The sequence below is a fragment of the Cynocephalus volans genome, chromosome 10 (assembly GCF_027409185.1).
Source record: "Cynocephalus volans isolate mCynVol1 chromosome 10, mCynVol1.pri, whole genome shotgun sequence".
Taxonomy (NCBI): domain Eukaryota; kingdom Metazoa; phylum Chordata; class Mammalia; order Dermoptera; family Cynocephalidae; genus Cynocephalus; species Cynocephalus volans.
Genome location: NC_084469.1, coordinates 56042296 through 56069299, shown reverse-complemented (window position 1 = coordinate 56069299; position 27004 = coordinate 56042296). Strand labels below are relative to the sequence as shown.

General features: G+C 44.6%; 1 protein-coding gene and 1 pseudogene across 1 annotated transcript; both read right to left on the bottom strand.

The window, feature by feature from the left end:
- Positions 1–157: 157 nt before the first annotated feature.
- Positions 158–26385, bottom strand: SPINT2 (serine peptidase inhibitor, Kunitz type 2). The gene is made up of 7 exons (XM_063112328.1): positions 25834–26385; positions 7615–7785; positions 4793–4852; positions 3266–3319; positions 2473–2634; positions 2139–2177; positions 158–747 (listed from the first exon to the last, which is right to left on the bottom strand). Exons 1-7 carry the CDS (start codon positions 25937–25939, stop codon positions 581–583), a joined length of 759 nt encoding a protein of 252 aa, XP_062968398.1. The 5' UTR covers positions 25940–26385; the 3' UTR covers positions 158–580.
- On the bottom strand, positions 17261–18362 carry LOC134386928 (TIMELESS-interacting protein-like; annotated as a pseudogene).
- Positions 26386–27004: the final 619 nt, after the last annotated feature.

Below are 27004 nucleotides of genomic sequence, written 5' to 3'. Positions count from 1 at the left end.
TGTAAGACACTATTTTAAGGGATCTGTAGAATGGGACATCTCACATAGCATCCTGTGATAATTTTGGCAGAGTTTAAATTATCAGTCCCATGAAGAAAGAAAGCTCATACTGAAATTTATTTTAAAAGGGAAAGCCCTTTTTATTAAACTTGTACATTTTACCTTCTTCCTTTCAGAATCCTAATAAAAAAAAAAACCTTTTTTTTCTGCTTGCTTACAAAAAAAAACATGAATCAATCAAACAATGGAAACTATTATAACATCATTTTTCTGATGGGAAAGGAGGCAATGGGATTCAACATAAGCAAAGAAAACTATACCAAGAGGAAAAAAGTAAATCAACAAGGACACAACTCTGGGCTGCTACCAGACCATTAGCAATGTCAAACACAGCCCTTCCCCAAGAGAATTCCCAAAGCAAACTCACCCTGGTGAGACCAGAAAGCAGCCTTCTTACCTTCTGGAGTTAACAAAACAGACCAAAACCCTAATGATCTCACAAATACAAATCAATCACTCTTTTAAAAAAGCACACACACGTTCTCCCCTCCCTTTCCCGGTTCTCCTGGTGACAGGGCATTTATAGGACGTATGTGTTCTTCACCAGCTGCTCCTTGTCATCTGCAGAGCTCCAGACAGTGCGAAGGGCCCGCTCCTGGTTCCTTCGTGCCACCCGGATCAGGCAGACCACAGAGGCTCCCAGGAAGAGGATCAGGACCATCACGAACAGCCCTGCCAGGACCACCACTGGAGAGGAGAGAGAGGTTCAGGACCAGTGAGGCAAGGAAGGGTGCAGCCAGGCAGGGCAGCACAGAGGCTCACCAAGGACACAGTGAGTCCAAGTGAGCTTAGAGTGAGGACCAGACACCACCTGCCCAACCGAGAAGGGTTTGGAGACCCGCAGTTGGAGAGAACTGACAGCCTTCCAGAGAACTCACCAAGGAAATACCCTGAAAAACGGAGGTGCCACACTACGTGCACACCAACAGAATGGCTATTTGTGTTCCTTCTTTTTGAATAAAACCCATCTTCAAATTCTGTGTCCCCCTGCTGCTTCTCAGGGGCAACCTGTACAGAAGTCCCATGACAAAATTGCATACAGGGGTGTAAAAACTACTTAGCCTTGGCTGTGTAAACATAAAACCCCGAAGGCTGTGTATTCACAAACACACCCTGACCAACAATAGAAAAAGATGTGACCCTGCAGGTGGCTGGGGGGGCTGAGGTAGCTGCCTGTGGAATGAAGTCAGGCTAGAGGCAAATGTGTATTTGGAGCAGTGCTGGGTGAGGACCCTCGTGCTCCTAACTGCCCAGGTAAATTGAACAGCGTTGCCCCCACTGCAGTCCCACTGGCCAGTTAAGATACTTTTTTTTCAGGTAGGGCTCCATCTAAGCAATGTCACTGCCTGTGGCAGCTACCTGGCAGCCCATTGTCCCCCACCCTGCCCCCCACCACCACTTGGCTCCAGAACTGCAAACTGCCTCTCCAGCTCCACCCCTGGCAAACCAGGTTCCAGTTTCTAGAACACAGCAGACTCCCAGGCCAAGTCGTGGCTCTTGAACAGGGACACAGGTCAAGAAACAGGCCAAACCAGTGTGGCAGGTCTCTATGCCAACATCATCCACAACTCAGCCTCAGAAACAAAAGTGAGAGGACACCCGGCCTCCCAATCAGACCAGACTGCTTGGGGAAAACAGCGCTGGTCTGGGGCTCACATGGCCCTCGATCCTGTCACCTATGACTGACTTTTCATACTCCGTGGCAGTAAAGTACCCCCAAACTTTGGGTCAGCCTCAGGCCTGTGTGCAGAGATCTCCACATGCATAAGAGTAAGAACTTGCACCCCAGTCATCCGCTGGCTGCTGAGGCAGAGACTGCCTCATGAGTTACTGACTCACTCCCAGCCCCACTGGTACACACTGTACAGTGAGACAAACATCTACCACATGTTTCAAGCTGCCTCACTATTCTAGTGTAGAAACACAGCTTTCTACCAAAAAGATGTTTATAATGAAGGATAATGTATCCAAGACAACATGAGCCTGCAAAAACACAGCTGGAGAGAGCTGAGCTTAGTCAAGAAAGGAAGGTGGCAGGCAGAGAGCAGGCAGGTGGAGGAGGACAGGACGCTGTTTACCTTTAGTGCCAGGGGGCAGGACTGGATACATCTGCTTGCCTGGATAAGAAGAGAACACACAACGCTGAGAGGTCAGCTCACATTCCTCCCCCACACCACAGAGCTGCCACCAACAGAGGACCCCCCCTCAGCCTCAAGGCCTTCACAGGAGCTTTTTCTGAGGGACTTCTTCTGGCTCTTCTGAGGATTTTGGGCCTCACCACCCTGGTAGGGTCCAAATGACAGCACTTCCAAATCTCTCATTTTAGGGATGGGGCGATGGAATGGAGTCCTCTGAGGGAAGGCTCATCCACCTACCACTTGTCCCTCGGATGTAAGACTCAGGCAGACTCACCAAAGCAGCGCTGCATGCATGCCTCCTTGGAGAGGTAGCTGTTTTTATTGCCCCGGCACCCTCCGTAGATGAAATAGTCACAGGAGTTCTTCTCGGCATCAAAGTACCAGCGTGGGAAGGCTGCACGGCAAGGCCCGGTGACTGCCTTGGCGATGCAATATTCTGGAAATAAGACAGCCCAAGGAACACAAGTTAGCAGGGCCCAGGGAAGGGAGAACTGAGCTAGAATGCTCCTGAGTAGACATACAGCTACCAGCTAATAGGAAAATGTCTCCCTGGTGAAGAAACTTGTCAATTACAGACAAGGCCAGTAAAGCCCACTTGACCCTCTGCTCCACATTTTCAGACATCTTCTTTACAGCCAAGACTGTGTTAACTTGGAGATTAGTCCATGCCAGGTGCTGTTCTGGGCATTTTACATGTACTGACTCAGTCTCTACCAGATCTACCCTGGGATCCTCATTTTATAAACAGGAACTCTGAGGCAGAGGTACAGTACCTTGCTCACAGCCACAAAGTGAGAAAGAGGCACAGTGGCAGGGTAAATTCCAGAACTGCACACTGTGCTGCCTCTCCAAGGCAACACCTCTCCTGCTGGAACATGCTGCTTTCCTGCTGGTCTGGGGCATCCACATGAGGCCTGTTATCTCTGACCCTGACCCCAGAGTGCTACCACCTGGGAAGGTGGGGAGTCCTACACTACAATTTACTTTGTGGAAATCCACAAGTGTGTCTCAATTGCCAACTAAGATAAAAACACGTTGACCCATATATAAAATTTTTTAAGTTATACCTTCATAGTTGAAAATATCGCTGGAGACGTCATCAGAGTCCTTCCTTCTGGGAACTGAAACACAAACATCTGTGTCAGGGAATCTGGGATGGACACAGGACATGTGGCCTACCTGAGGCTGAGTCTAAAAGGGCCCACTGAGGGAATGCAGACATGCTGGTACCTTTAAGAAAGGGTGTGGAGCCCCTGCTGGGGGCAACTCTGCCATGCCACCTCCCAGTTCTAATGGGCTTTGAAGCACACGCTGAATGAATGCTGGACTGGGAGGCCCTCCCACCATCTCAGGGGCCACTATGGAAACCAATCCCAGCTAGTTTCTGGTGTAATGAGGAAAATGGTCTTCACACATCTTCCATCAGAAGGTATGAACAAACACTTTCTGACACAGTGAGGAGGCCCGTCACTCTCTTGGGGAAATTTTCTTCTGAATAGGATGGAAACCAGTTATAATACTGGTGCTTTAGGGCTCCAGATGTCCCTGGAGAAGCCAGCTAGGGAAAAAGCAGCAAAGCCAGACAAAGCAACAACTAGCAAAGCAATGTCAAGAGAGTCACAGGATTCCTGGCCTAGCAAAACTGGAAAGGGGCTCTAGCCTAATTCTCTGGCATTCTGCAAGCCAGCCAATTGGCCCCTAGCAGCCATCACAACCAGTGCACAGGCACTGGCTGCCTGGAGAGTCCCGTCCTCCAACAGAGAGGGGGCAGAGTCTGAGTCCCTCCCTCTGGCAGGTCTTACTTGCCCAGCTGAGTCCACTGCCTGGGGACTGGTCTTTGGGAAAGCCAATCTGGCCCCTTAAGGTATGTTTGCTACCTGCTAGTGCATTGGGACCACTCACCCCAGGCTCCTGATGCAGAGTCCTTTAAGCATAAAGAGGAATAGGGCAGCTGCTGTTAGCACTACAAAGCAAGCTAACACAAAGCTCGAGATCAAGGAATGCAGTGGAATGGGGGGGGTAGGGTGGAGGGGGTGGCAGTGGACAGAGGGAGACGGCAATGACAATAGGGAGCAGTAAAGGAGGTAAAACAGGCAGAGAGGGTTGGGGAAGTAGAGCCAGCATAGCAGGCTGAAGCCCAGAGAGCAAGGGGCCTGACCACATGAGCAGCAGCCTCCTCAATCCCCTGTCCTCCAAAAGGAGGCTGGGGCCAGCCAGGAAGCACTATAGAATCCCTTGGCCCTGGGCCGAGCCTGTGGCGCACTTGGTTGAGTGCTGCGCTGGCAGCGTGGCGATGCTCCCGCCGCGGGTTCGGATCCTATATAGGACTGGCCGGTGCACTCACTGGCTGAGTGCTGGTCACGAAAAAACGACCAAAAAAAAAAAAAAGAATCCCTTGGCCCTCTTATCAGCTGCACAAGGTGAACTCCCCAATGTAAGGATGTTGGCCAGAAGCAAAGCCCCTCTGTTTATCAATTCTGAGTAAAAAGAACCAGAAGGTAGAAGCCCTTTACAATTTCCAAATTACAAGTGTCCTTTCACAATTACCCATCTGGGTGGCCCTCATTCTATCCTGTGTCTTTTTAAGAACCTACCGCTTGGTGCAGAGGTATCTGCTCCGTTCCTGCTGGTGACCAGATCATCAATGGAATTCTCTGCAAGGGGACAAACAAACAACAAAGTGAGAAAGTACACCTCAAAGACTGCCGAGAGGGGAGAAAAAAAAATGAGCTGCGTCTCTGAGCAGTTGTGAGGATCTCAGCAGGTACTGTATGTCTCTCACAGCAACTCCCATTTCTTCTTTTTTTTGATGGTGGTTGGCCAGCATGGAGCTCTGAACCCTTGACCTTGGTGTTATAAAACCAAGCTCTAACCAACTGAGCTAACTGGACAACCCCCAATTCTACTTTACATGGGACTTTGTGCGCATGCTAGACCACAACAAGCCCACTACGACTTGCAAATAAGGAACCGAAATTGCCCTTTGAAGATTAAGCTTTAAGATCAACTTGCAGGGAATCAAAGAAAAAACATGCAAAATGACTTTAAAAAGACAGAATGAGGTCTGCCTGGTTAGCTCAGTTGGTTAGAGCATGGTGCTGATAACATTAAAGTACAGGGTTTAATCCCTGTACCAGCCAGCTGCCAAAAAAAAAAAAAAAAAAAAAAAAAGAATGACTTCCATGGCCAAATAATCTTTTAAAAAAATCATTCTCATCTAGAAAACTAAAAAGTTAAGAGGGTGCACAGTGTAAATGTACTTAATGCCACTGAACTATACACTTAAAAATGGTTAAAGTAGTAAATTTTATGTCATGTATGTTTTATTCCCCACACACAAAAGTTAAGTGGGTGGGGTGGAGAGGCTATCCAGTCTATGAGGGATGGGACCCTGGGTCCTTTGCTTCCCCACTGGTCTTAGGAGAGGCCAGGGGCTGGCCTACCTTGATGTCATTAAACAGTCACTTCACAAACCAGCTCCCCTTGTTCTGCCTCTCTTTATCAAGCAATCTTCCGGCAACTTGGCTAAGAGGCTTGCGTATGTAGACTGAAGGCGTAGGCACAGGGCCGTGAGTGTTTGGTCCCCTGGGTGGTTCTGGTTCTCATCATGAATTAATAAACTGGAATTCTCCTTCAGCTTCCCACAGAGCTTACCTGCCTGGGAGGGAATATGCTGGCAAAAGACTCTAGGGACTAGTAGTGGCTCTGGCAGTTTTTAGCTCTCTTTACAGACTCACAGGAGGGCGCCTCAAGAGACACACATTGGATCCACAATCAGATTCTAACAAATGAGCTTTCTGGGCCCTCAAGACTGGGGCCAGACTCTGGGCCACCTCTACAGAGACAACTGATCTGCCTTTTCCCAGCAAAACACAACACCCCATGTCCCCTCGTAGTGACATCTTGTCTTAACGGCTCTGCCTGCTGCTTGTGTTCCATACTTCAGCTCTCTTCCTGACAAGATAAGGAGTAACCAGAGCAGACAAGCACATTTGCTATAGTCAACTATTTTTTTTTTTTAAAGATGACTGGTAAGGGGATCCGAACCCTTGGCCTTGGTGTTTTCAGCACCACACTCTCCCAAGTGATCCCCGGGCCGGCCCTTATAGTCAACTCTTGACTGGGATAGCACAAAAAAGGTAGCAAAAAATATCTCCCCCATTCCAACTCCCACACCAAATCATAGCTGTCAATGGAAAAATACAATGATCTTCCTCTCAGTCACCATCTGGTGAGGTAGCCAGTTACCCCCAAAAGGTAAGGGACTGGCCTATATGATCTAAAAACAATACCCAGCCACCTCGGCTGTCCAAACACTTGCTGAGTGTCTGCAGAGCACCAAGCACACAGAGATAAACGAAATGCTCCTCAAGGTGCTCACAGTCACTGCTGGGCTTGTGTGTTCAGGCACTGGGTTTTATACCTGAGGTCACAGCCAAGGCCACTCACTGTTGTCTTGTTTTCCCCTCTTCACACACAACCTTAATAAGTTTATCTCATCTCTGAATGCACAGCTCAAAGCCAAAAGAGATGACAGCCAGTTAGTTAGGTGACATGGGGACACAGGCTGGGCTCAAAGGTTGACAGTGTGCAATGAGTATTTGGGGGCAATAGCACATCCCAGCACAGAATCATCATTTAGAGTCACAGCGTCAGTGCCAAGCCATCAAGAAAAGATGCATGAAGTCACATTCCAATGTTAGAGAAAGTGCCACTGAAAATCTTTAAAAGATTTCAAGGGCCAAACCCTCAGATCTCTGGAACACTTGGGATGGATCAGGCCCCAAAGGGTCTCACTGCCATCAGCTCCCAAAGATCCCTTCATGGCTTGGCTCAGAGCCAGGATGCACTGTTGGGGGATCTAGGTTTTTATTTAAACTGTGAGGTTGTCAGGGCCAACATTATCTTGATTTCACAGAGCCCCTTGCAGGTGAGGGCTGGGAGAAGAACAGATTCCAGTATGTATGTTCCAGTTTTAACTGGACCCATAACTTGGTTGGGTGAGCTAGTTAAGTCATTTGTCCCAGAAGTAAAAATAACCCAAATGCCAAGGGAGCAAAGAGGACAGCCTTGTCTAAGCAGATTGGAAGGCCTCTGCTCAAGAAGGGGAAGGCTACTTCCTCCCACGCCTGGTGTAAAACCTACACTCAGAAGTGAGAGAAATGAAGCTGGGTAGAAGATAAGGTCACACTGCCCCCTCCCCCAGCCACCTAGTCTCCCCTTTCTGGGAAAAGAAGGGAGGCTACTGCTGTGAAACCACTGTGCAACCGCCAGGACCTTCGCACTGTATCTGTTTCTTTTGCTTTTTAAAAAAACATCCCCCAGATTCTGCTGTGAAGAACCAGTGAAGAGCAGAAGGCATCAATTAATAAATTGTCTCTAAAAAGTAAAATTTCCCAAACTACCACTATCTTACCTGTGACACCAGCACATTTCTCAAGACACTCCTCCTTGCTCTGGTAATTATTGTCATTTCCTTCACAGCCTCCATACACAAACTGCTGGCAGGATCCATCAGTAACATTATACCACCACCTAAGGATGGAGGCCCGGCATCTTCCCACCACCTTTGAAACTCGGCAAAAGTCTGAAACACAAAGCAGAACCCACTTAGCTTGGCAGGGCAATCCTTGCAGCAAAGGACACACACGTACCTGTAGGACGAGGCCCACAATTTTCCAGATCTCCAGCAGGAGAACCAGAGCCTTAAGTTCCAGCCCAGTTCCTCTGTGAGCTGTTTCCAAAGCCCTGGTTGTCATCAGGTCAACTTAGTGATTCCTTCCCTGAATAGGAAAGAAACATGTCACCTAACAACAAAGCTACCAACCCACCCAACTATATTTCAGTTGTGTGTTGATTTTGTCCCTGCCCTCATTATCAAAGACATGCATGCTCAGTACAGAAACAGTACTTTTAAAGGCAAGAAACCAGACTCCAGGACCCTTCTGGATGTTGCTCCAATCCCACCAGGCCAAAGGGAGCTTAGCACTGAAAGGTCAAGGTTGGAGAAGTGAGATCGGGAGGGAAGTGTGCAGTCAGAACCCTCAGTGCCCCTCACATGTACCTTTCCTAATCTTTCCTGTCCACTCCTCACTGGGCAGGCCACTCCACACTCAAATCACCCCAAGAGCCACCCTCAGAAAGAAGCTTCCTAACTCTATCCCACTCTCCCACCCAGCTCCAAAGGCAACTCAGGTTACACCCTTGCTCCAGCGCTTGTAATGGCTCTCACCTGAGCACATCAAGATGGGTCTGGGTCTCAAAGGGCCCCCAAATCTGGCCCCATTCTAAAAATTGGGAAACAAAACAATGTTACAAAATTCTGGCCAGATACATTTGCTCAAAAAAGGCTAGAGGTCAGCACCCTCTCTTTAGAAGGGAGAGAGAAACAAGTGTTAGAGGCACCACCTGCACCAAAATGAGCCTTTCTCCTGGAGGACTCAGAAGGATATTCCCTCAACATGTGATTCCACATGCCCTGTACCACCCCTACACCCTGGCCTCCATTGATCTCTGCCTGCTCCGCCTACAGGCTTCCAATCTGCATGGTGCCTGGCACAAGGTACTCAAAAAATATGCCTCAAATAAAAGCATTTCAGGGCCAAATACTTGTTTATATGTTGTCATTTACTCCTCTCTAGTTGTTTTCATGCTTGTTAGGTTTATTTCGCCAACTGGGGATGATTGTTGAAAGCACAGAGGGCAGGATTTGGGCTTCTGTTGTGTTTCCAAAGCCTATCAAGTGATGGGCATGAGACTGGATGTTCCACAAAAACACCAATCCATGGACCAAAAAAGACTGCTACTGTGTAAAACAAACACCCCAAGGAACTCCCACACACACCAATAAATCACAGGTGACTAGCACAGAAGAAAAGGCATATTCTCTCTCTCTTTTTTTTTTTTTGGTCTGCTGGCCAGTATGGGAGTTCAAACCCTTGACTTTTGGTGTTAGAAAAGAGAATTTTCTGAGGCAGGAAATTCTCCATCATTTGAAGGCAACCATCAACTACATCACCTGTTTAAAAAGCACCCCATCCAGACATTTCATATGAATGAAATCATACAATATGTCCAAAAAAGGGAAATCAGTAAAGAAAGGAAGTAGATTACTGGTTGCCTGGTACCAGGGGTGGGGATGGGGAGTGACTGCAAGTGGGCACAGGGATCTTTGGCAGATGATGGAAATGTCCTAAAACTGATTGTGGTGATAGTTGCACAACTCTGTAAAATGTACTAAAAATCCTTGGATGGTATACCTAAAAATGAGTGATTTTATGGTATGTGGATTTTTTAAAAAATAGAATCACCTTTAGTCACTAACACACCAACCAAACCAGCTGGGTATACACCTAGAGCTGGTATTTTTGACAATAAGCCAAAGGTCACAAAACATATACCATCAACAAGGCACAAGGAAAACAGAGCAGAGAAGTCCTCTGGTGTATCATTTTGCCCAACCCATATGGCTGTCAAATGCCAGAGGCAGCACTACTATCAGCAAGACAAGATGAAGAGGATCCAGTTATGATCCAAAACTGAAAACAAAATCAAGGCAGGGAACATCCAACTGCTACAGAGGGTGTCAAAAGCCTAGACAATGCCCTGCCAAGCTGAGAGCCCTGGCGATCGGTCACGCTGGCTGCTTTGTGTCTTTGCTTCCTGAGCAGTTTCAGGTACAGCCTTTTTATTAAAAAAAAAAAAATTGAGAGACTGTACATCGTACAATTGGGTGAACTGTATGGTATGTGAATTATATTTTAATTAAAAAAGGGCTGGACAGTTATCTCAGTTGGTTAGAGCATAATACTGATAACACCAAGGTCCAGGATTCAATCCCTGTATGGGCCAGCTGCCATCTCCCCACCCCCATCAAAAAAAGGTACATCAATTAAAACAAAAACCTAAAATCCTGGGGGAGGGCCCAACAAAGCTCAAGGCAGCCAGGGGGGAACCACGAGACACCACACCAGAGAATGAAGCAGGGTGACCCCCGGTAAGCCAGGTTGCCAGATACATGCTAAGTATAGAAGGCTGCGGGTGTGTAAAGAGGAAGAGGAAGAAGAAAAAAGCCTATCTGAGGATAATGGCAGTTACCCTGGTAAATTCAACACTACCCAGACTCTGGCCCTTTTCTCAGACACACACTCTTATCACTGCCCTGGTGCTGATGAGACACAGGGATGCTGATCCAAGCTAACAAAGCACAGGAAATGGTACATAAAACCAGGACACCAGGTGATCAATTTACAATGAGATAATCAACTGTCAAGCAGGTTGGATGTTTATGATAACCAGTATACCACCTCAGAAAGCAGGCTTAAATGTAGCAGGTTACTTGCATGATACCCAGGAACCTTCTCATAGTTGGGAGATATCAGGAAGACCAGACACTCACAGTAGACAGCTCAGGATAGCGCTTCAAGAGCATGGTCAAGGTCTGCCTCTGAGACACTTCCTTTCCTGGCTGCCACTGCTGACCACTGCCTCTTCTGGACTAAAATCCTCTTTCTTTATGTGTGCTGGTACCTTCATTACAAGTCCTGCAGGCCTGGGAAGCCATTCTGTGTCTAGACAGTTGCTCACATATGCTCTGAATTATCACATTGATTTCATAGTTTAAGTTTCAGAAAGCAGCCTTATTTTCTGGTTCCTTTGGTGAGGTAGGAGAGAAATGAAGGACTTCACTGTTGTCCCAGTAGAATTTATAAATGTTTTTTTTTCTCCTTTTTTTAGTTTTGTTTGTAAAATGTCTTTTTATTAAGAAAAAACTTAGACTAAAAACACAGTATGCCTCCTTCAGGCCAGTTGCCAAAAAATTTTTTAAATAATAAGAATTTTAAAAATAAAAAAATAAGGGCCAGCCCGTGGCTCATTTGGGAAAGTGTGGTGCCGATAACACCAAGGCCACGGTTTGGATCCCTACATAGGGATGGCCGGTTAGCTCACTTGGGAGAGCGTGGTGCTGACAACACCAAGTCAAGGGTTAAGATCCCCTTACCAATCATCTTTTAAAAAATTAAAAAATTAAAAACAGTATATCTGGAAAGACAGAATACTAATAATTGTTGAAGGTGCATGATGTATGGTACATGAGGGTCCATAAAACTATTTTCACTACTTTGTGTATATTTGAAATTCTTATAATAAAAAGGAAAAAACTAATATCTTTTTTACACAGCTCTGATTAGAGTAAAAAAGTTCTAAGTAGCAGATTAATTTGGCTGAAGTCCTATGGCAGATTTAGCTTAAGATCAAAATGAACCAAAATGCAGAGCATTGCTTATTTTTTAACACCACATTTACTGCTCACCAAGCATTATTATGCCAGGCACATTAAAATAATAAAACTGTGGGGGCCAGCCCCGTGGCTCACTTGGGAGAGTGCGGTGCTGATAGCGCTGAGGCTGCGGGTTCAGATCCTATATAGGGATGACCTGTGCACTCACTAGCTGAGCGTGGCGCGGACGGCGCCAAGCCAAGGGTTGCGATCCCCTTACCGATCAAAATAATAATAATAATAATAATAATAAAACAACTGTGAATCACGTAATAACACCTCCACTTTACAAGTGAGGACACTGAGGCTCATGGTGGTTGAAGCCAGGCAAGCAGCAGAGCTGGGATCTAGAGTCACAGTGGTCTGATTGGACAGCCCCAGCACTAACATAACCACCCCTCAGACCAACAGAAGGAAAGAGCCACTATATCAACAGGCATGGGAAAAACACAGAACTGAAGTTGCCGAAAAGCCAAAACATTCCTCAGGGTGTTTATCACAACCTGAGGGCTCACCAAGGCCAGGCCCTCTGCCGGGCCTCTGTTCTCAGTCACACTCAATGACAGGGTCACAAAGGCACCATACCAAAGGAACTGGCTAAGGCTGAGGGGATTTGGTTGCACACATTTTTGAGAACTTATTCCTTAATATGAGCAACTCATATTACTATTTAAAAATGACAAAATAATATATACATATATTCGTCTTATGGTATTGGGACAAAAATAATGAAAAATATGTCTCAAGTCCTACTTGTATGCTCACAAATGCTAGTGCAAAATTAAGTACATTCTATATGTTTTCAAAATGCAGATTAAAAAAACCACAAAAAAGCTGAAGGGAACCAAATTTGGATGCACTCCAGAATACCTAAGTAAAAATGGAATCCCTGCCTTTGGGAAACAGTAACATTCTCTTGGAAAAGCACCAGAAATGGTTAAAAATCATATTATCTGAAATATGAATCTCAGTTACAAAATCCTGGCAGGCATTTTGAACATTAGCTACTGCAAAATTGCAAAACAGACTGGTCCTTGTGAATGATGTCATGGAAAACTGGGTTTTCTAGTTGTGAAGGTTCTGAAATCACTAGATCTTTAACCAAGACAACCAGCCAATAGCTCAGACAATTTCACTCTATGGAGTCAGGTAGAATGATCTGCTGTCACCTTCTAACCAAGGACATTACAGAAATTTCAGGTTCCCAGGCACTACAAATCTAATTTAATCTTACAGGCTTAAGAAGATAGTACCTAGTCATTCTTCACAAATGCACAACTGCAGCTGTGACTACTTTGCAAAGTATGTTTATTTTCATGGAATATTTCAAATATGCTAAGAAGTACAGAAAATACCATAACTCTGGTGTATCCACTTCTCAGCTTTATCAAATTCTAACATTTTAAAGGACTAAAATATTATGGATAGAGCTGAAACTCTTTGTATTCAATTCCACTTGCTCTCTATCCCCCAAATTAACAACCACCTTGAACTTGGTGTCTTCTTTTACCCATGTTTTGTATTCATTCAGAATAAGTTTACTTTTGTTTTTTTTTTTCTTGAGGCTAGTTAGTACAGGGATTAAGCCCCGGACCTTGGTGTTATCAGCACCATGGTCTAACCAACTCTACTAACCAGCCAGCCCCCAGATTACTTTTAAAACAAAAGCAAATGTAAATTTCCTAGGGTTACAGTCCTTACACTTTTTACTCCCATGAGTGCTATAAACTGAAGCACATGGTCTTCTTACTTCACCATATGCATGACAGGAAAACCCTGAATCATCTCACAAACCTGAAGCCACTCATTAAATGGTCCTCCTCCTGCCCATCTGCTTTCTCTAGAGCAAGTGTCAGCAAACTTTTTCTATAAGGGGCCAAAGAGTATAATATAGATGGTAGTTGCCTTGTATGATAGTGTGGGATCATGCAAAGCAATCTTACAATCAATGGGAAAAATGATGACTGTTCCATGACATTTAAAAATTTTTGTCAAAATATTAAAAACACTGGTTAAAAATGTACAGACTAAAAACAAACAAAAAAATGTACAGAGTAATGAAAAAAATTGTAAAACAAGGGCTGGCCAATTAGCTCAGTTGGTTAGAGCATGGTGCTGATAACACCAAGATCCGGGGTTCAATCCCTATACCAGCCAGTCACCAAAAAACAAACAAACAAAAAATTACCAAGAGTAGTGTAAACAGTGCTGCGGACCTCTCATGGCATAAAGCTGCAACATGGAGCAATCATCATTTCTACACCTTTTCTAGCAGTTTCCATACTCTTTTCTAGACTTTATCTGCCTCCAACATTTTATCCTTTGCTCTTTCAATGTCACAAAATTGCTCAGAGTTGCATTTCTGTAGAGGTGTTTGCCAGCATTACTTCCTCTGGGATATCATCCAGAAAAGTCACAACCACCTTTCTCATTTCAGTCGATAAGCATGGGCCTTCCTCCACCAAACACCAACCTCTGGCTGCATATCCACTCCCTCAAATGGCGGTAGTATCAACACATTCCCACAGTTAGCTAGTTCTTTTATCACTCCATTTATGCTCAATTGCAATTTCACTTCCAGCATTACCACTTCTCTTTGCTGCAGTTTAGCCTTTTTTAGCTAATTCCCTCTATCTATTATCCAGTTTTGTAAACTGTCACATAGATTTATCACTGGGAAACAAGGAAACAACACAACTACATGCTTTGCTGTGTGTATATGAACTAAAAGACATGCAGGGACCAAGCACTGTGAGACTCCGACCACTAAGCATCCATGTAATACACATAGTGACCTGTGGACTGGAAAGCCAGTAGCTGAAGCTTGCTTGTACTTTACTCAAGTGCTCACCATTAATATACCGTGGTAACTGAAATTTGAACCGCGTTGCTGGGGACGTGGAGTTATTTAATGAAACTGTGGTAAATGGAATTCGTGCATTTCAAAAACCCTGCAAAATGAGGACTGCCTTTATTTTAGGTTTTGTGGGTACCATGGTCTCTGTTGCAAGCATGCTGTTAACTCAGCATAAAAGCAGCTATAGACAATATGTAAATGAATGAGCATGGCTGTGTTCCAATAAAACTTTACTTATGAACACTAAAATTTAGTTTCATATAATTTTCAGGTCACGAAATATTCTTTCGTTTTTTTTTGACCATTAAAAAATGTAGGGCTGGCCGGTTAGCTCAGCTGGTTATAGCGTGGTGCAGATAACACCAAGGTCCAGGGTTGGATCCCTGCACTGGCCAGCCACCAAAAAAAAAAAAAGGTAAAAAGCATATTTAGCACACAGGCTATATACAGGTGTTGTCACAAGCTGTAGTTTGCCAATTACTTCTTCAGAGGATGTTTATAAAAACACTGTTCAGATTTTCCACCCCCATCATCCCAGAACAAGTCTCACACGTTTGGCCAGAACCCATCACAAAGACTCCTAGGGTTCACATTCCTTGTAATGACATTGGCCAAGCATTCTTCAGTTTCATACTTTGCTAAAATGCTGCAGCACACCTTTCTATCACTAAAAACCACTATTGTTCAATAAAGCTACAAAGAATTCTAAGGGTAATGGCCAAGGGGAAATGATTTCCTACAATAATCCTTAGATACGTAAAAATCCTATTTTATACTTTTTTTTTTTTTTTTTTTTTTTTTGGTGGCTGGCCAGTAAGGGGATCCAAACCCTTGATTTTGGTGTTGTAACACCTCTACTTTACACAGAAAAGAAGGACGGGCTATAGGCCACTCCTTAGTAACAAAAAGCAAAAAGAAAAGAAAAAACTCTGAATAGTCATCTAACTCAAGAATTTCAAAAAACAGGAGCAACTATAACCACATCCACAAAGGGCTTGGTGTTCACAGACCTACAACAGCTGAAAATTCACCACTAAAACATCTTGTTTGTGCTGGCTAAATAATTTATGAGACATCCACACAAGGGAATACTCAGAACTGTTAAAAATAAGCGACTATGTACAACCCAGTATAGAAAAATGTCTAAGACTAAAAGGGCAAAAGAATGATTGACATATTATGATCTCTTTTCAAACTTGTAATTTAGACACATGTGCGAATCTACCTTTAGGGAAAGGGACTAGAGGCAGGAGAAAAGCTTTTACATAATTTTTCCTTTTAAGGTTTACAACAAAATTTAGAGGAGGGTGCAGATCTCTCATAAACTCCCTGACCCCACACATGCATAGCAGTTTTTCTTTCTCATCTGTATCATTTAGTAGTTTCAGTATTCTAATCTTGTGAATACATTACTTTTTTTTTTTTTTTTTTTTTTAAGGGCCAACAGTGATTTTATCTGGGCAGTGAATTATGGTCCTTTTTGTTTGCTTAAATTCTTCAGTTAAAAAACTAAAAGATAAATTAAAAAATAAAACTACATGGTAAATAAAATTGAATTTACTGGGCCGGCCCGTGGCTCACTCGGGAGAGTGTGGTGCTGATAACACCAAGGCCCCAGGTTTGGATCCCATATAGGAATGGCCAGTTAGCTCACTGGGTGAGCACGGTGCTGACAACAACAAGTCAAGGGTTAAGATCCCCTTACTGGTCATCTTTAAAAAAAAAAAATTGAATTTACTAACTTCCCTAGTATCTTGAGCAAATACTAAGCAACAAATGTCTGGTGAACAGCTATTATAATTTAAGTAGGGTGACCACACAATTTGTTGTTTGAACAATTTTCAGAATGAAAGGAGCTGTTCTAGGGACTGGCTAGTTGGCTCAGTTGGGTAGAGCACAGCCCTGTAACACCAAGTTCAAGTACCTTACTGGCCAGCTGCCAAATAAAACAAAACAAAAAAATTAATAGTTACCGTGGGATATATGGTAGCATAAATTGGAATTGTCTAGGGTAAGCTTGGCCTACTGACTGGGGATGTGGTCCTTGCCCTGTAGGGGGCTGCAATTAAGCTAGAGCCACAAGACTACCTTGGACAGAAAAAAATAAAAATTATGCAAGGTAAAATATTATAATCATACCCTAAATTCAAAGGGCTTGTAAGCCACACAAGATACAAAGGACATGACCAAAGTGTTTGGTATAGGGGAGTGACATAATAAGGAAGACTCATTTGGCAAAAGCGTGTAAGACAGACTAGAGGAGAGAGCCTACCGCCTGGGTAATTATTCCAGTAAAGGACCTATGAGTGCATGAATCCCTGAAGGCCTCTTACTAGCTAGCTGTGTTACCTCGGGCAGTTTTCCAAACCTTACTCTATGCTTATTTCCTCATTCACAGCATGGAACAATAATACATGCAACAAAATGAATAAGCCCATACCCTTTTTCTTTTTTTTTATAGTTTGCAAGATAACTTTTATTATTACGTCTTTTTAAAAATGGACATCATTATGTAATTGAACTGGGCAATGAACTATACTGTTTCCACTTTCCTGAAGCATATGCAATCATTAAACATTAATCTAAAATTTTAAAAGCGACATTAATATTCAATATATATTTACATTTTAAACATCACCCAATTTAGTGAAAACAAGGCATTCAATGGCACACTAGCAGCAGAAGCTGCTTATTAATTACTAACCACTGTATGAAGTCAAATCTATATAAAAATAAACACTAAGAGAATAGATTTAACCAAAGTTAATAAGTGACAAGCATAATTATAAATAAATACCAGATTTTAAATGGCAATCTGCAAAAGTTTTACAACCTAAGGATTTTCACTCAAAGTAAGCAAAATATGCAGTAATCCCAAACCTGTAGGATAGCAAATTAATATACACATTTTCTCTTAGTGGAAGCCTATCTAACCTCAGTAATATTTCTGGATGAAGCATAAAGTTACTATTACACATTGTAAAAGGACTGGTCCAGCTGTGTTTCCTCTAATTTTAATTCCTCCTCTTCCTTTACAATATTGTCAAGAGTGGCTTTATGTGGATTGTCTACAATGTCTTTGTTTAATCCATTAGACTCCTTTTGATCCTCATGAGTATTAATCTCTTCAACTGTGGGTGCCCTGGGTTTATTCATTAACATGTCATTTCATAAGGACTATTACTCAGTAGCTTTGCCTGCCTTCTTTCCAAGGCCAGTTGTTTATTTCTCTCAATTCTTTGTTGTTGCTCTTCTGTTATGCTTCTACTTGACTCAGAAGTAAACTTGTCACTTTCAGATAAGTTTGTCAAAAAGGGATCTTTTTTTTTTTTTTTTTTTTTTTTCTAAAGATGACCGGTAAGGGGATCTTAACCCTTGACTTGGTGTGGTCAGCACCACGCTCACCCAGTGAGCGAACCGGCCATCCGTATATGGGATCCGAACCCGGGGCCTTGGTGTTATCAGCACCGCACTCTCCCGAGTGAGCCACGGGCCGGCCCCTCAAAAAGGGATCTTAATTCAGTAGCAGTTGTATCATGGTCATCATTTTCCCCTAGTTCATCATTATTGCTAACAAAATCTTCATGTAAAATAAGGAGATCAAGTTGAATCCGTATTAAACGTGTCTGAACTTCCTTTTTATTTCCCAGGTATTCAACTCTGTCAATAAAATCCTTAAATTGTAGTTTAGGGAATATCCTATGTGCCCAGTGCTCCACGTGTCTGATTAACATGTTCAAGTCTTCAGCCTCATCACCTTTACCTTTGAATTTTGCCTTACCAAACACATGCCTCGAGGCTGGAAGCCCTCTCTCTGAAATTAATCTCTGAGCATCCAGCTTGGGGTATATTCCTTTTAACTGTTCTCTTTGGAGGTAAAGGGATAGGCGCTCTACTCCCTGACTCTTTATCAGGTTCAGCTCCTTCACAATCTGAAAAGGCTGGAGGTGGGACAGGAAGAAGTTTCATCTTCCACATGTTCATAATTTGGCAGGTCTATCAAGCCATTCTCCTGTGGTTCTAGCATATTTTCCTCTCACACAGACGACAGTGGTCATGGCACAGTGCTCAGGGTAGTGGGCAAACCGTGCTTCAGCCCTATATTCTTTGATTCAGCAAGCCCCATATTCTCTAATTTAGGTCTGGTTAATTTTTTTAAATTATGCAGATTTTAGAGGTTTAGGAAGATAAGGCAAAGTTCTGATTATGGAAGCATCATGTCCCTTTGGGTTAGGGTGAAAGGCTGGGAATGTTAACAAGATAACTATCTTGAGGGCATTATAAATATACCTCAGCCCAAGTCAAAATGAAGGCCTGTCTGCATGTGATTTATACCTGTTCTGGATCTAGTTAGTATAAAAGTGGTTTTTGGCAAGCCTGTTAACAAAAACAGGCTTTTGTGACCTCCCTTCAGACTTAAGTTTCCAGAGGTGGAATGCACCACTAATCTTGAGGCCATCTTGATAATCATTTGGGAAATGCTTGTTGTAACTTGAATTCACTTGTGAATAATAAAACAGACCCAGTCAGCTTTCTCTCTCCACAGGCCCCATCAAGATAAATTTTGGTGGGGTGGAGAGGGCTGGCCGGTGCAGGGATCAAACCCTGGACCTCAGTGTTATCGGCACCCCGCTCTAACCAACTGGCTCTAACCAACTGATTCGCTTCTTAAAAGCAATGCAAATGAGAGATTCTTCTCTGACACACAGTACTAGTATCAAGAGAGTGTTGTGAAGATTTTAATCCATTATAAGTGTTTAAGATAATATTAGGCACAAAGCTTTTAACAAATAGTAGATATTGTATTTTTTGAAGACTGGACCAATAATATAGAGACAGTGAGAATGAAGATAAAGGATGGCACGTTTCACTTGTAAATCCAACCAAACATGGTGATTGATAGGACATAGGGATACAGAAAGCCAAAAAGTACACCCTCAAGCCCAACAGATGATCTAATTGTCACTCCTTTCCTTTGTTTTTCTGTGATGCAGCCATTTGCAATTCCTGAAATGACTTGATCCCTTATCTTCACCCAGAGTAAAACAATGGAAAACCATCACAACACAGATCAAAGTCCTGCAACACTAAATGATCATGAGATGAAGCGTTCAGAGGCAAAAAGCCTAAGGGAAGGACTGGAGAAAAATAAGAAAAACTATACTTTGGATACTCATTTAGACTTCAAATATCTTTTCTCCAAGGAATGAAAGAATTTTTTAAAGTTTTGTGTGAGTGAAGAGGTACCGAATACCAGGGAGGTACTCAGGGCTATTTTAATTCTACCACGCCAAATTCCAAAGTTGATATTTATTTTATAATCAGCCTTATTTTAAGGTGATCTATAAATCCATCTGCTTGGTTAGCTGCATAGGTTCTACATATCTGAGCGCTTCTGTTTCCAGTACAGAAAGCTACTAACTGCCCATCTCTTCTAGGTTTGGGTGTCTGGAAGTTGTCATTATTAGGATAAGTAATTCAGAAACTTTAAAATAGCCCCTAGGTATTTATGAGAAAAGAACATCTGCAATGACAAATCCAACTTAAATTATAAGGCTCATAAAATCTTGGTGCTTTAGATATAAAAATCTTGGTATTTTAGATATTAAATGTTTAGATATAAAAGTTTACATTTCAGGGCTGGCCAGTTAGCTCACGTGGTTAGAGCATGGTGCTGGTAACAAAATGGTCAAGGGTTTGGATCCCAATACTCACCAGCCACCCCCCCCCCAAAAAAGTTTACATTTCATGAACTATTGGCACAATGCAAACCACCACTCCTGCCCACTATCACTTCATATTCATCACTAAAACAGGATTGTAAATTCTACCCTTACTTCAATCCATAACTGGAACCTGAAAAGCCTATCTGAATAACCTAGAAGGAAACAAGCAGTTTCAAAATCTTTCATGGAACTGTCTGCTTATTAATTCACCTTGAGGGGTTCCTAACCTTTTGAAAATCATGGACCATCTTAAGCAACTGATGAAAGCCAACGGACCCTCTCACCAGAACAGTGCTTTTCAGCCTTTTTTCATTATCACTACCCTAAGGAGTCTTTTTAGACAGGTTTTCCTAATTGCCCCATGAAATTTTAATACATATCTATTTATGTAGAGTGACCCTTTGAAAAGTCACAAACTGGGGCTAGCTGGTTAGCTCACTTGGTTAGAGCTGATAACACCAAAGTCCAGGGTTTGATCCCTGTACCAGCTACCAAAAAAACAGAAAGGTCACAAACTGCTGTAATATCTAATATTTTTTTCACCCCTCCAAGAATGCCTTACATAGACCATGGGATATAATGGACAAAATATCATATATGAATTTAAGGACTTCAGATTAAGGGACTTCTGAAGCCATGGATCCAGGACCCAGTCAAGAATCACTGTGAGAGCGTTGGCCAGTTAGCTCACTTGGGAGAACATGATGCTGGTTACACCAAGGTCATGAGTTCAGATAACTGTTTTCGGCCAGCTGCCAAAAAAAAAAAAAAAAAGTCACAGTGAGATCCATCTCAAACACATGTGTAAAACAACATCTAAATTCTTGCTCTCAGTAAATAATAATAATAATAAAAAAAAAACACGTAAATAAATTCTTGCCCTCATTTCTAAAATGGCTTCCAATAATGAAAAATGTATTAGTTTCTGGACCTCAAGCATCCATGTTCTAGCATTTCTTCACAGGGAGATTTCAAAAAGATCTTGTCTGAAACAACCCATGAAATGAAATGACATTTGTGACTAAGATCTTATAATGATAACCATAATCTGTATTCTAATGCTTCTCAGGACATCTGTGAATTCCACATTAGTCATGTGCACAGCAGAGCAAGGCCTCCTGGGGTTGCTGAAGTCATTTCAATGTGACCCCTGCAAGGCTCTCCCCACCCCCCACGAATCACAGGCTACTCATCCCTTGTTTGGCCTCCCGTCAGCCTCAGGACATGGCAAACAGAAGCCTGGCTGCCTGGCCAAGCTGCTTAAGGTATCTTAAAACGAAGCTCAGTGTTGCAAATGACTGGTCATGGGTAAAATGAGAAACAGGCAAGGGAGCGGGCAGTGAAAGAGGAAAAGTTTGCTTTCTCCGTCACAGGCTGAGCCCTCAAATGCTGACCAAGGCAAAGGAATGTTTCTGGTGGGAAAGGATCATTATCTCTCAGTGGACCTAAAGGTAAGGCCCTCAATGTTCTGCAGGGACTATTACCATTTGACCCTCAAAAGCCTGTTTTCAGTAATAAATGCACCAACTCTTACCGTATTTTTCTTCATTGTCCTCATCAACAGACATGAGTACATTCATTTGTTTATGTACTATCTTCCTCTCATTACAACATAACTGCCATGGATGGAGGACTGTTTTGTTCAGTGCTCTGTTTCAAGAGCATAAAACAGTGCCTGGCGATCTGCAGCTGCTCAAAAAATATTTGTTGACTAATCAGTGAATAAGTACATCAAACTATCCTGGAACCAAACTGCCTTGCCTGGAGGCAGGACAAGTACCTCTTCTACAGCGGATGCTGCTTTGGAGAACCCCAGCTGACCATCAACATCAGCTGCACTTCAGCTCTTTTGTCATCTTATTTTTGACAACCAGGGTCACAGCTATTCATGAAGGTGAAGAGGAAGGGAAAGAAAGAGTGGTGACTAATCACATGCTTATTAGAGAGAAAAAAAAAAAGGAGGGAGGGAGAAAGGAAAAAATAATAATGTGCTTACTGGAGATTTGCTGGAAAGTTCACCTTTTAGTTAAGGTTCTGGGGAAGCTGTAATTAACCCAAGAGGTTAATGGAAACTGAAGATCACTTGAAAGTGCAGTAGAGGCTCTCGAACGAATACTGTCATGCTTGCCTCCAGTGGAAATTCCCAAGAACAATCAACAATTGACCATGAGCCCAGTAACCATTAACATAAGTTCTTATGTACAATGCCGGGCACAAAGTTATTAGCAGTAGGAACTACACTTAAATGACCACTCCTAAACAAATTCTCAAAATTCTATTTTGAAGAGGAAATACATTATGTGGCCTCGTATTGACCAAAATTACATTCAGGGCCCTCCAAATACCAAGATTTATCATCTGGGGAATAAAGAAAAAAAAAAATCATGCACATTTGCGGCTCCCTGATAAAAAGTTTTCTCCTCCTTAACAGCAATAACACACACACACACACACTCACTGTACTGTACAATTTATAAAGAGCTGTTAGGTGTTATCTACCTCCTTTTACTAAATGGAGCATATTCTTAAGGTGGAGGGGAGGTCGCAACACAAAGGCCTATGGATACAGAGGGCAGACAGGTAACTGAAAGGAATGAGGCAGGCCAAGTGAATAAACACAGACTGCGGGGAGCAGTATATGTCCTGTTCATAAGAGGCACTGGCTCCAGCCCACTATAGGAACACAGGCCTGTGTTCTAATCTGGTTCAACCAGATCTTAATATTTTCCAGGCAAAGCCAAAAACCAAATTTTTACACAAAAAAGTCCCTTATTCTAGAAACTGTACATGTCACATAAAGGCTGTGTGAGACCTCCTGGGAGTGGCCAGTTTATAATCTTTGCATACTTTCCACTGCAGACTGGAACTCTCCCTGAACACTAGAAATACCAGGTGCAAGATCAGCTTTCCCCCACCTCTTTTGCAGAGATTTGGAGTCAGGACACTGTGTGCCAGGCCTCTGAGTGTCCAGTACATTCCCTACACCCTTTTCTACCTGCTCTCCCCACTTAGAGTCTCACAAACATTGTCAATCTTAGACCACATGATGCTTAAAAGAAGCACCAGATCCTTGAGTTAACCCTTATCCCCCCACACAGCATGTTTTGTCCCCATCTCCCCTCCCTCAACTCCTAGGCCCTCTGGAATTCATGATCTATCTTCAGCAAAATCTCTCATTTCCTCTTCTCTGAATCTTCTTTTCAGTTTCTTCAGATACTCTGCAATCTGGCTCTCCCCTGAGGACATGCCTTATGTGGCCCCAAGTGGGTAGGTCACCTTACTTCTGGGTGCTGCTTCCAGGCCATTCTCCCTCCAACCCTCCCCAAACCCCCTACATATGAATCTCATGTCACCAGAGTAGACCATTCACTAGCCCACCTTGCACATTATCTGCTGACCTAGATCACTACTCCTCATTTTTCCATAATTTTAGCTCTGGGCTCACTGACTTTCAGGCTGCTCTTATTCTTGGGGATTTCCATATTCAGACCTCTTCGACCTTCTCTCTTCCAGGTGATCTTGTTCTGCCCCCAACCCCTCCCTCTCAGGATCATATCTAGACCTTGTCTCAATAACTGCAGCCCCTTCAGAATCTCAATTTCATGCATCTCACTCACTGCCCATGTATCCTATTTTTCTAGTTTATTCCCTTCAGAACCTCAACCCCAACAATCCGTTGGCCCTACTACCTTTCCACTGCCCCTCAGCCCCCTCACATCTTCACAAAGATGAGATTTCTAGACCAACCATTATAATTGGTTCCTTACACACATTCTCTCTCACCTCCCCGTCTCCATGATACTAATCTGGCAGTACCTGTGCAGCTGCATGTGGCTGAAGAAACACCTCACTCTAAGCTGATAATCCTGCTTTCTGAGAAAACTGAAGCAATCAGGAGCGGCGGGGGGGGGGGGGACGACTGCCTCCTGCCTTAGATTAAGCTGTTCAAACTTTCAAACAAACAGAACTTCAGATAAGTGAGGGCATTAGTTCACCCAGCCAGACAGTAGTACTTCTGAAAGGTCAGCAGGTCCAGACAGCTGCAGCAGTCAGGGAGGCCAGTGAGAACGGAGAAGGCCTCTGCAATCACATCCAGCTTTGTCAATTACTAGTATGTTGACCTTAGACGAGGCCTGTAACATCATCACTGCACCAGGTTGTATCAAGGATTAAACATCACATATGAGCACAGAGTAAGCATCAGATGTAGTCACAGGTCAGGTAACTGGAAGGTACATCCTCATATTACTTCACATGAAAAAGTCCAGAAGGCCTGCCACATTTTGGTACAAATTGCAAGAATGGTCAATACCTGCATTCCTGATTCCTGGTCTTCTGGAGCTGAGCCTCTTTCCACTGGCCTGTGGCATCCCCACCTTTTTTTTTTTGCCTCAGGCATAAGGAAATTAAGCAGTCTCCAGAAGTTACTACAGGTAATGACTTGGTGCACACATATCCTGCTTTCTCTCTCTCTTCACTCAATATGCCGGCCTATAAAGTCCTAAGCCACCTGGCTCCTGCCTACTTCTACCACCTCCTATCCTCCTCCAGTTTTCCCCTCCCTTACTCCTGCTCCAGCTGCGCTGGCTCTATCTTTTCCTTGAATACAACCAAGCTTGTTCTGGCCTCAAGGCCTTTGTACTCCATTACTTCCAACTGGACACTGAGCCTCAAGATCTTTCTGTGGCTGCCATTAATATCCTTTCATGTTAGAGTTCAAATGTCATCCTCAGAGACACCTTGCCTTATGTCCCCATCATCTCACCTGACCCTACTCGTGTACTTTGCCCTGTTCATTTCTTAATTTAATCTTGTAGCAAGTGCTCTTTATTTAAATATTCACTCACTGTCTCTCCCACTAGAATAAAAGCTCTGTAAATGCAGGAACCTGTCTTATCTGATTCACCTGTTATCATCAGTGCCAGCACCGTCCCTGACACATAGCAGGGGCTCAGTAAGTTTTGCTGAATCAATGAATTCTTCTTTCAAGAGAGTTCCTTTCAAAACCCGCTGATGCTTGTCTGTCGCAGTTAAGGTTATAACAACGCTTGTTCAAAAAGACCTCTCAGGCCAAACTTCTTAGAGTGCAGGTTCAAATCACCTCATCCACCTCCAACCTCTAAGGTCCAATCCAAAGAATCCAACCTCAGCTTTTATATCAAAGGGCCCTCACCCTTACACCTTGGCAAAGTTTCTCCCCTCCAACACTTGCTTCTTTTCTTCTCCTTCCTTTGGACATCACTGAGAAAACACCTTTCTTCTTGGGCCCCTACTCGACTGTAACTTAACTAGAAAGATTTCTGAGGGGGCTGTTGTCCAATAAATAAAGAGGTGGGGGCTCGAGGCTAAAACTGCCACCAGGCCACCTCATCCCACCCCCTCCCTCTCTGGCCTGGCTTCCTTGGGCTTTCTTTGGCCATGGAACTTTCCGCTGCCAGAAAGAGGCTGGTTTTCCGTGCGGCTCCTCACCCTCTTCCTGCCACAGCACAGGCCAGTGCCACTCCTGGGTCAACACCCTCCGTCTCCGCCCTCACCCGAAGGAAACTCTGCTAACCCTTGCACCTCCGCCGTCCTCACTGTCAAGAGGTCCCAAACCTCAATCCTTAGGGCTGGCTCCACCACACTCCCTGAACGCCACCAAGTCGCCCCCAATTTCCTCCCCGCCCATTCTCCCGCTCAGACCCCAATATCCCCCCAGAGCCAGCCCCCCTCGCGCCCCGCCCCCAGCCTCTCGGCCACCCCTTTCTCCCAGGACACCCGCCGGGCCCTCACCGTGGATGCCGGGTTCTCCGTCGGCCGCCGCGGCCCCGGAGAGGAGCAGCGCTCCCAGTAGGGCAAGCAGAGCCCAGCACTGCCTCGGCCCACACAGCTGCGCCATGACCGGCTCCACCGGACGCCCAGGCGAGGCCTCGAGCAGTCGGCCGTTGGGGTCTCGCGATCTGGTGCGGGAAGCCCCTTGCTGCGCACGCGCACTGGAGGGCTTCGTGTTCAGGTGCGGCCGTTCTCAGAGAGGAGCCGCGAGGTGCCAAGTCTCCGGAAGTCCTTTCCTCCGACCTTTGGTGTGCGGACGCTCTGCCTTCTACGCGCTTGATGCTTCAGTCCGCTCCTCACTCACGCCTTTGTCCCCAGCGACACTCAGCGACTCTCCCCCGGCTCAGAACCCCGCCACACCTCTAAGCGCTCAGGGGGGCGCCAGAGCCAATGGCGGACGCCTGGAAGCAGCTGCGGAAGGTAGCTGGCCGGGCGGGGGGCGGGGCACACCTGGCGAGGCGGGGCGTGCAGAGCGCAGGCGCAGAGAGCAGGCACCTGAGCGGCCTCTCCCGGCCCTCGGCGCACCTGGGACCGCCCCGGCGCTGGGGGAAGAGGCGGGGTTTGCGTTAGCTCCTCCCCAAATAGGACCTGGCTGAGCGCTGCGGCCCTTGTCACCCTTGACAGTGGGCTCGGCGAAGACGTCTGAGTACCTTCCGTTTTGGCTGGGCCTCGGGGTAGGAGAAGGGGGCGGCAAATACACATTTCTTGGAAACTTGTGGTTTTCTGTCCTCCTCGCCTCAGCCTGCTTTTGAGGGCGAAAGATTTATTTCTTCCTAGACTCAACGTTCGCTGAGGTTATAAATCGCGGTACAATGGTGGGGACCCAGCGGTGGCCACGCCAGACTGGTTCCTGCGTCAGGACAGGAACAGCTCAGAGTGATGATGGCGGAAGCATAGGGCAGAGTAGGGATGTAATGGAGAAAGCCCAAGCTGAGCGATCAGATCTGGGATGGCGGAAGACGGGAGCGTGATGAGAGCCCAGACAGGTTCCCCAACCAGCCTGAGAAAGGGCCAGGGAAGGCTACCCGGAGGAGATGATAGACCCATGAACGAACAAGAACCCCGGACCCCACCTCCAGGGTTCCCAGCACAAATATGGGGGCAAATTCTTCACCACACAGCCATAGAGAAG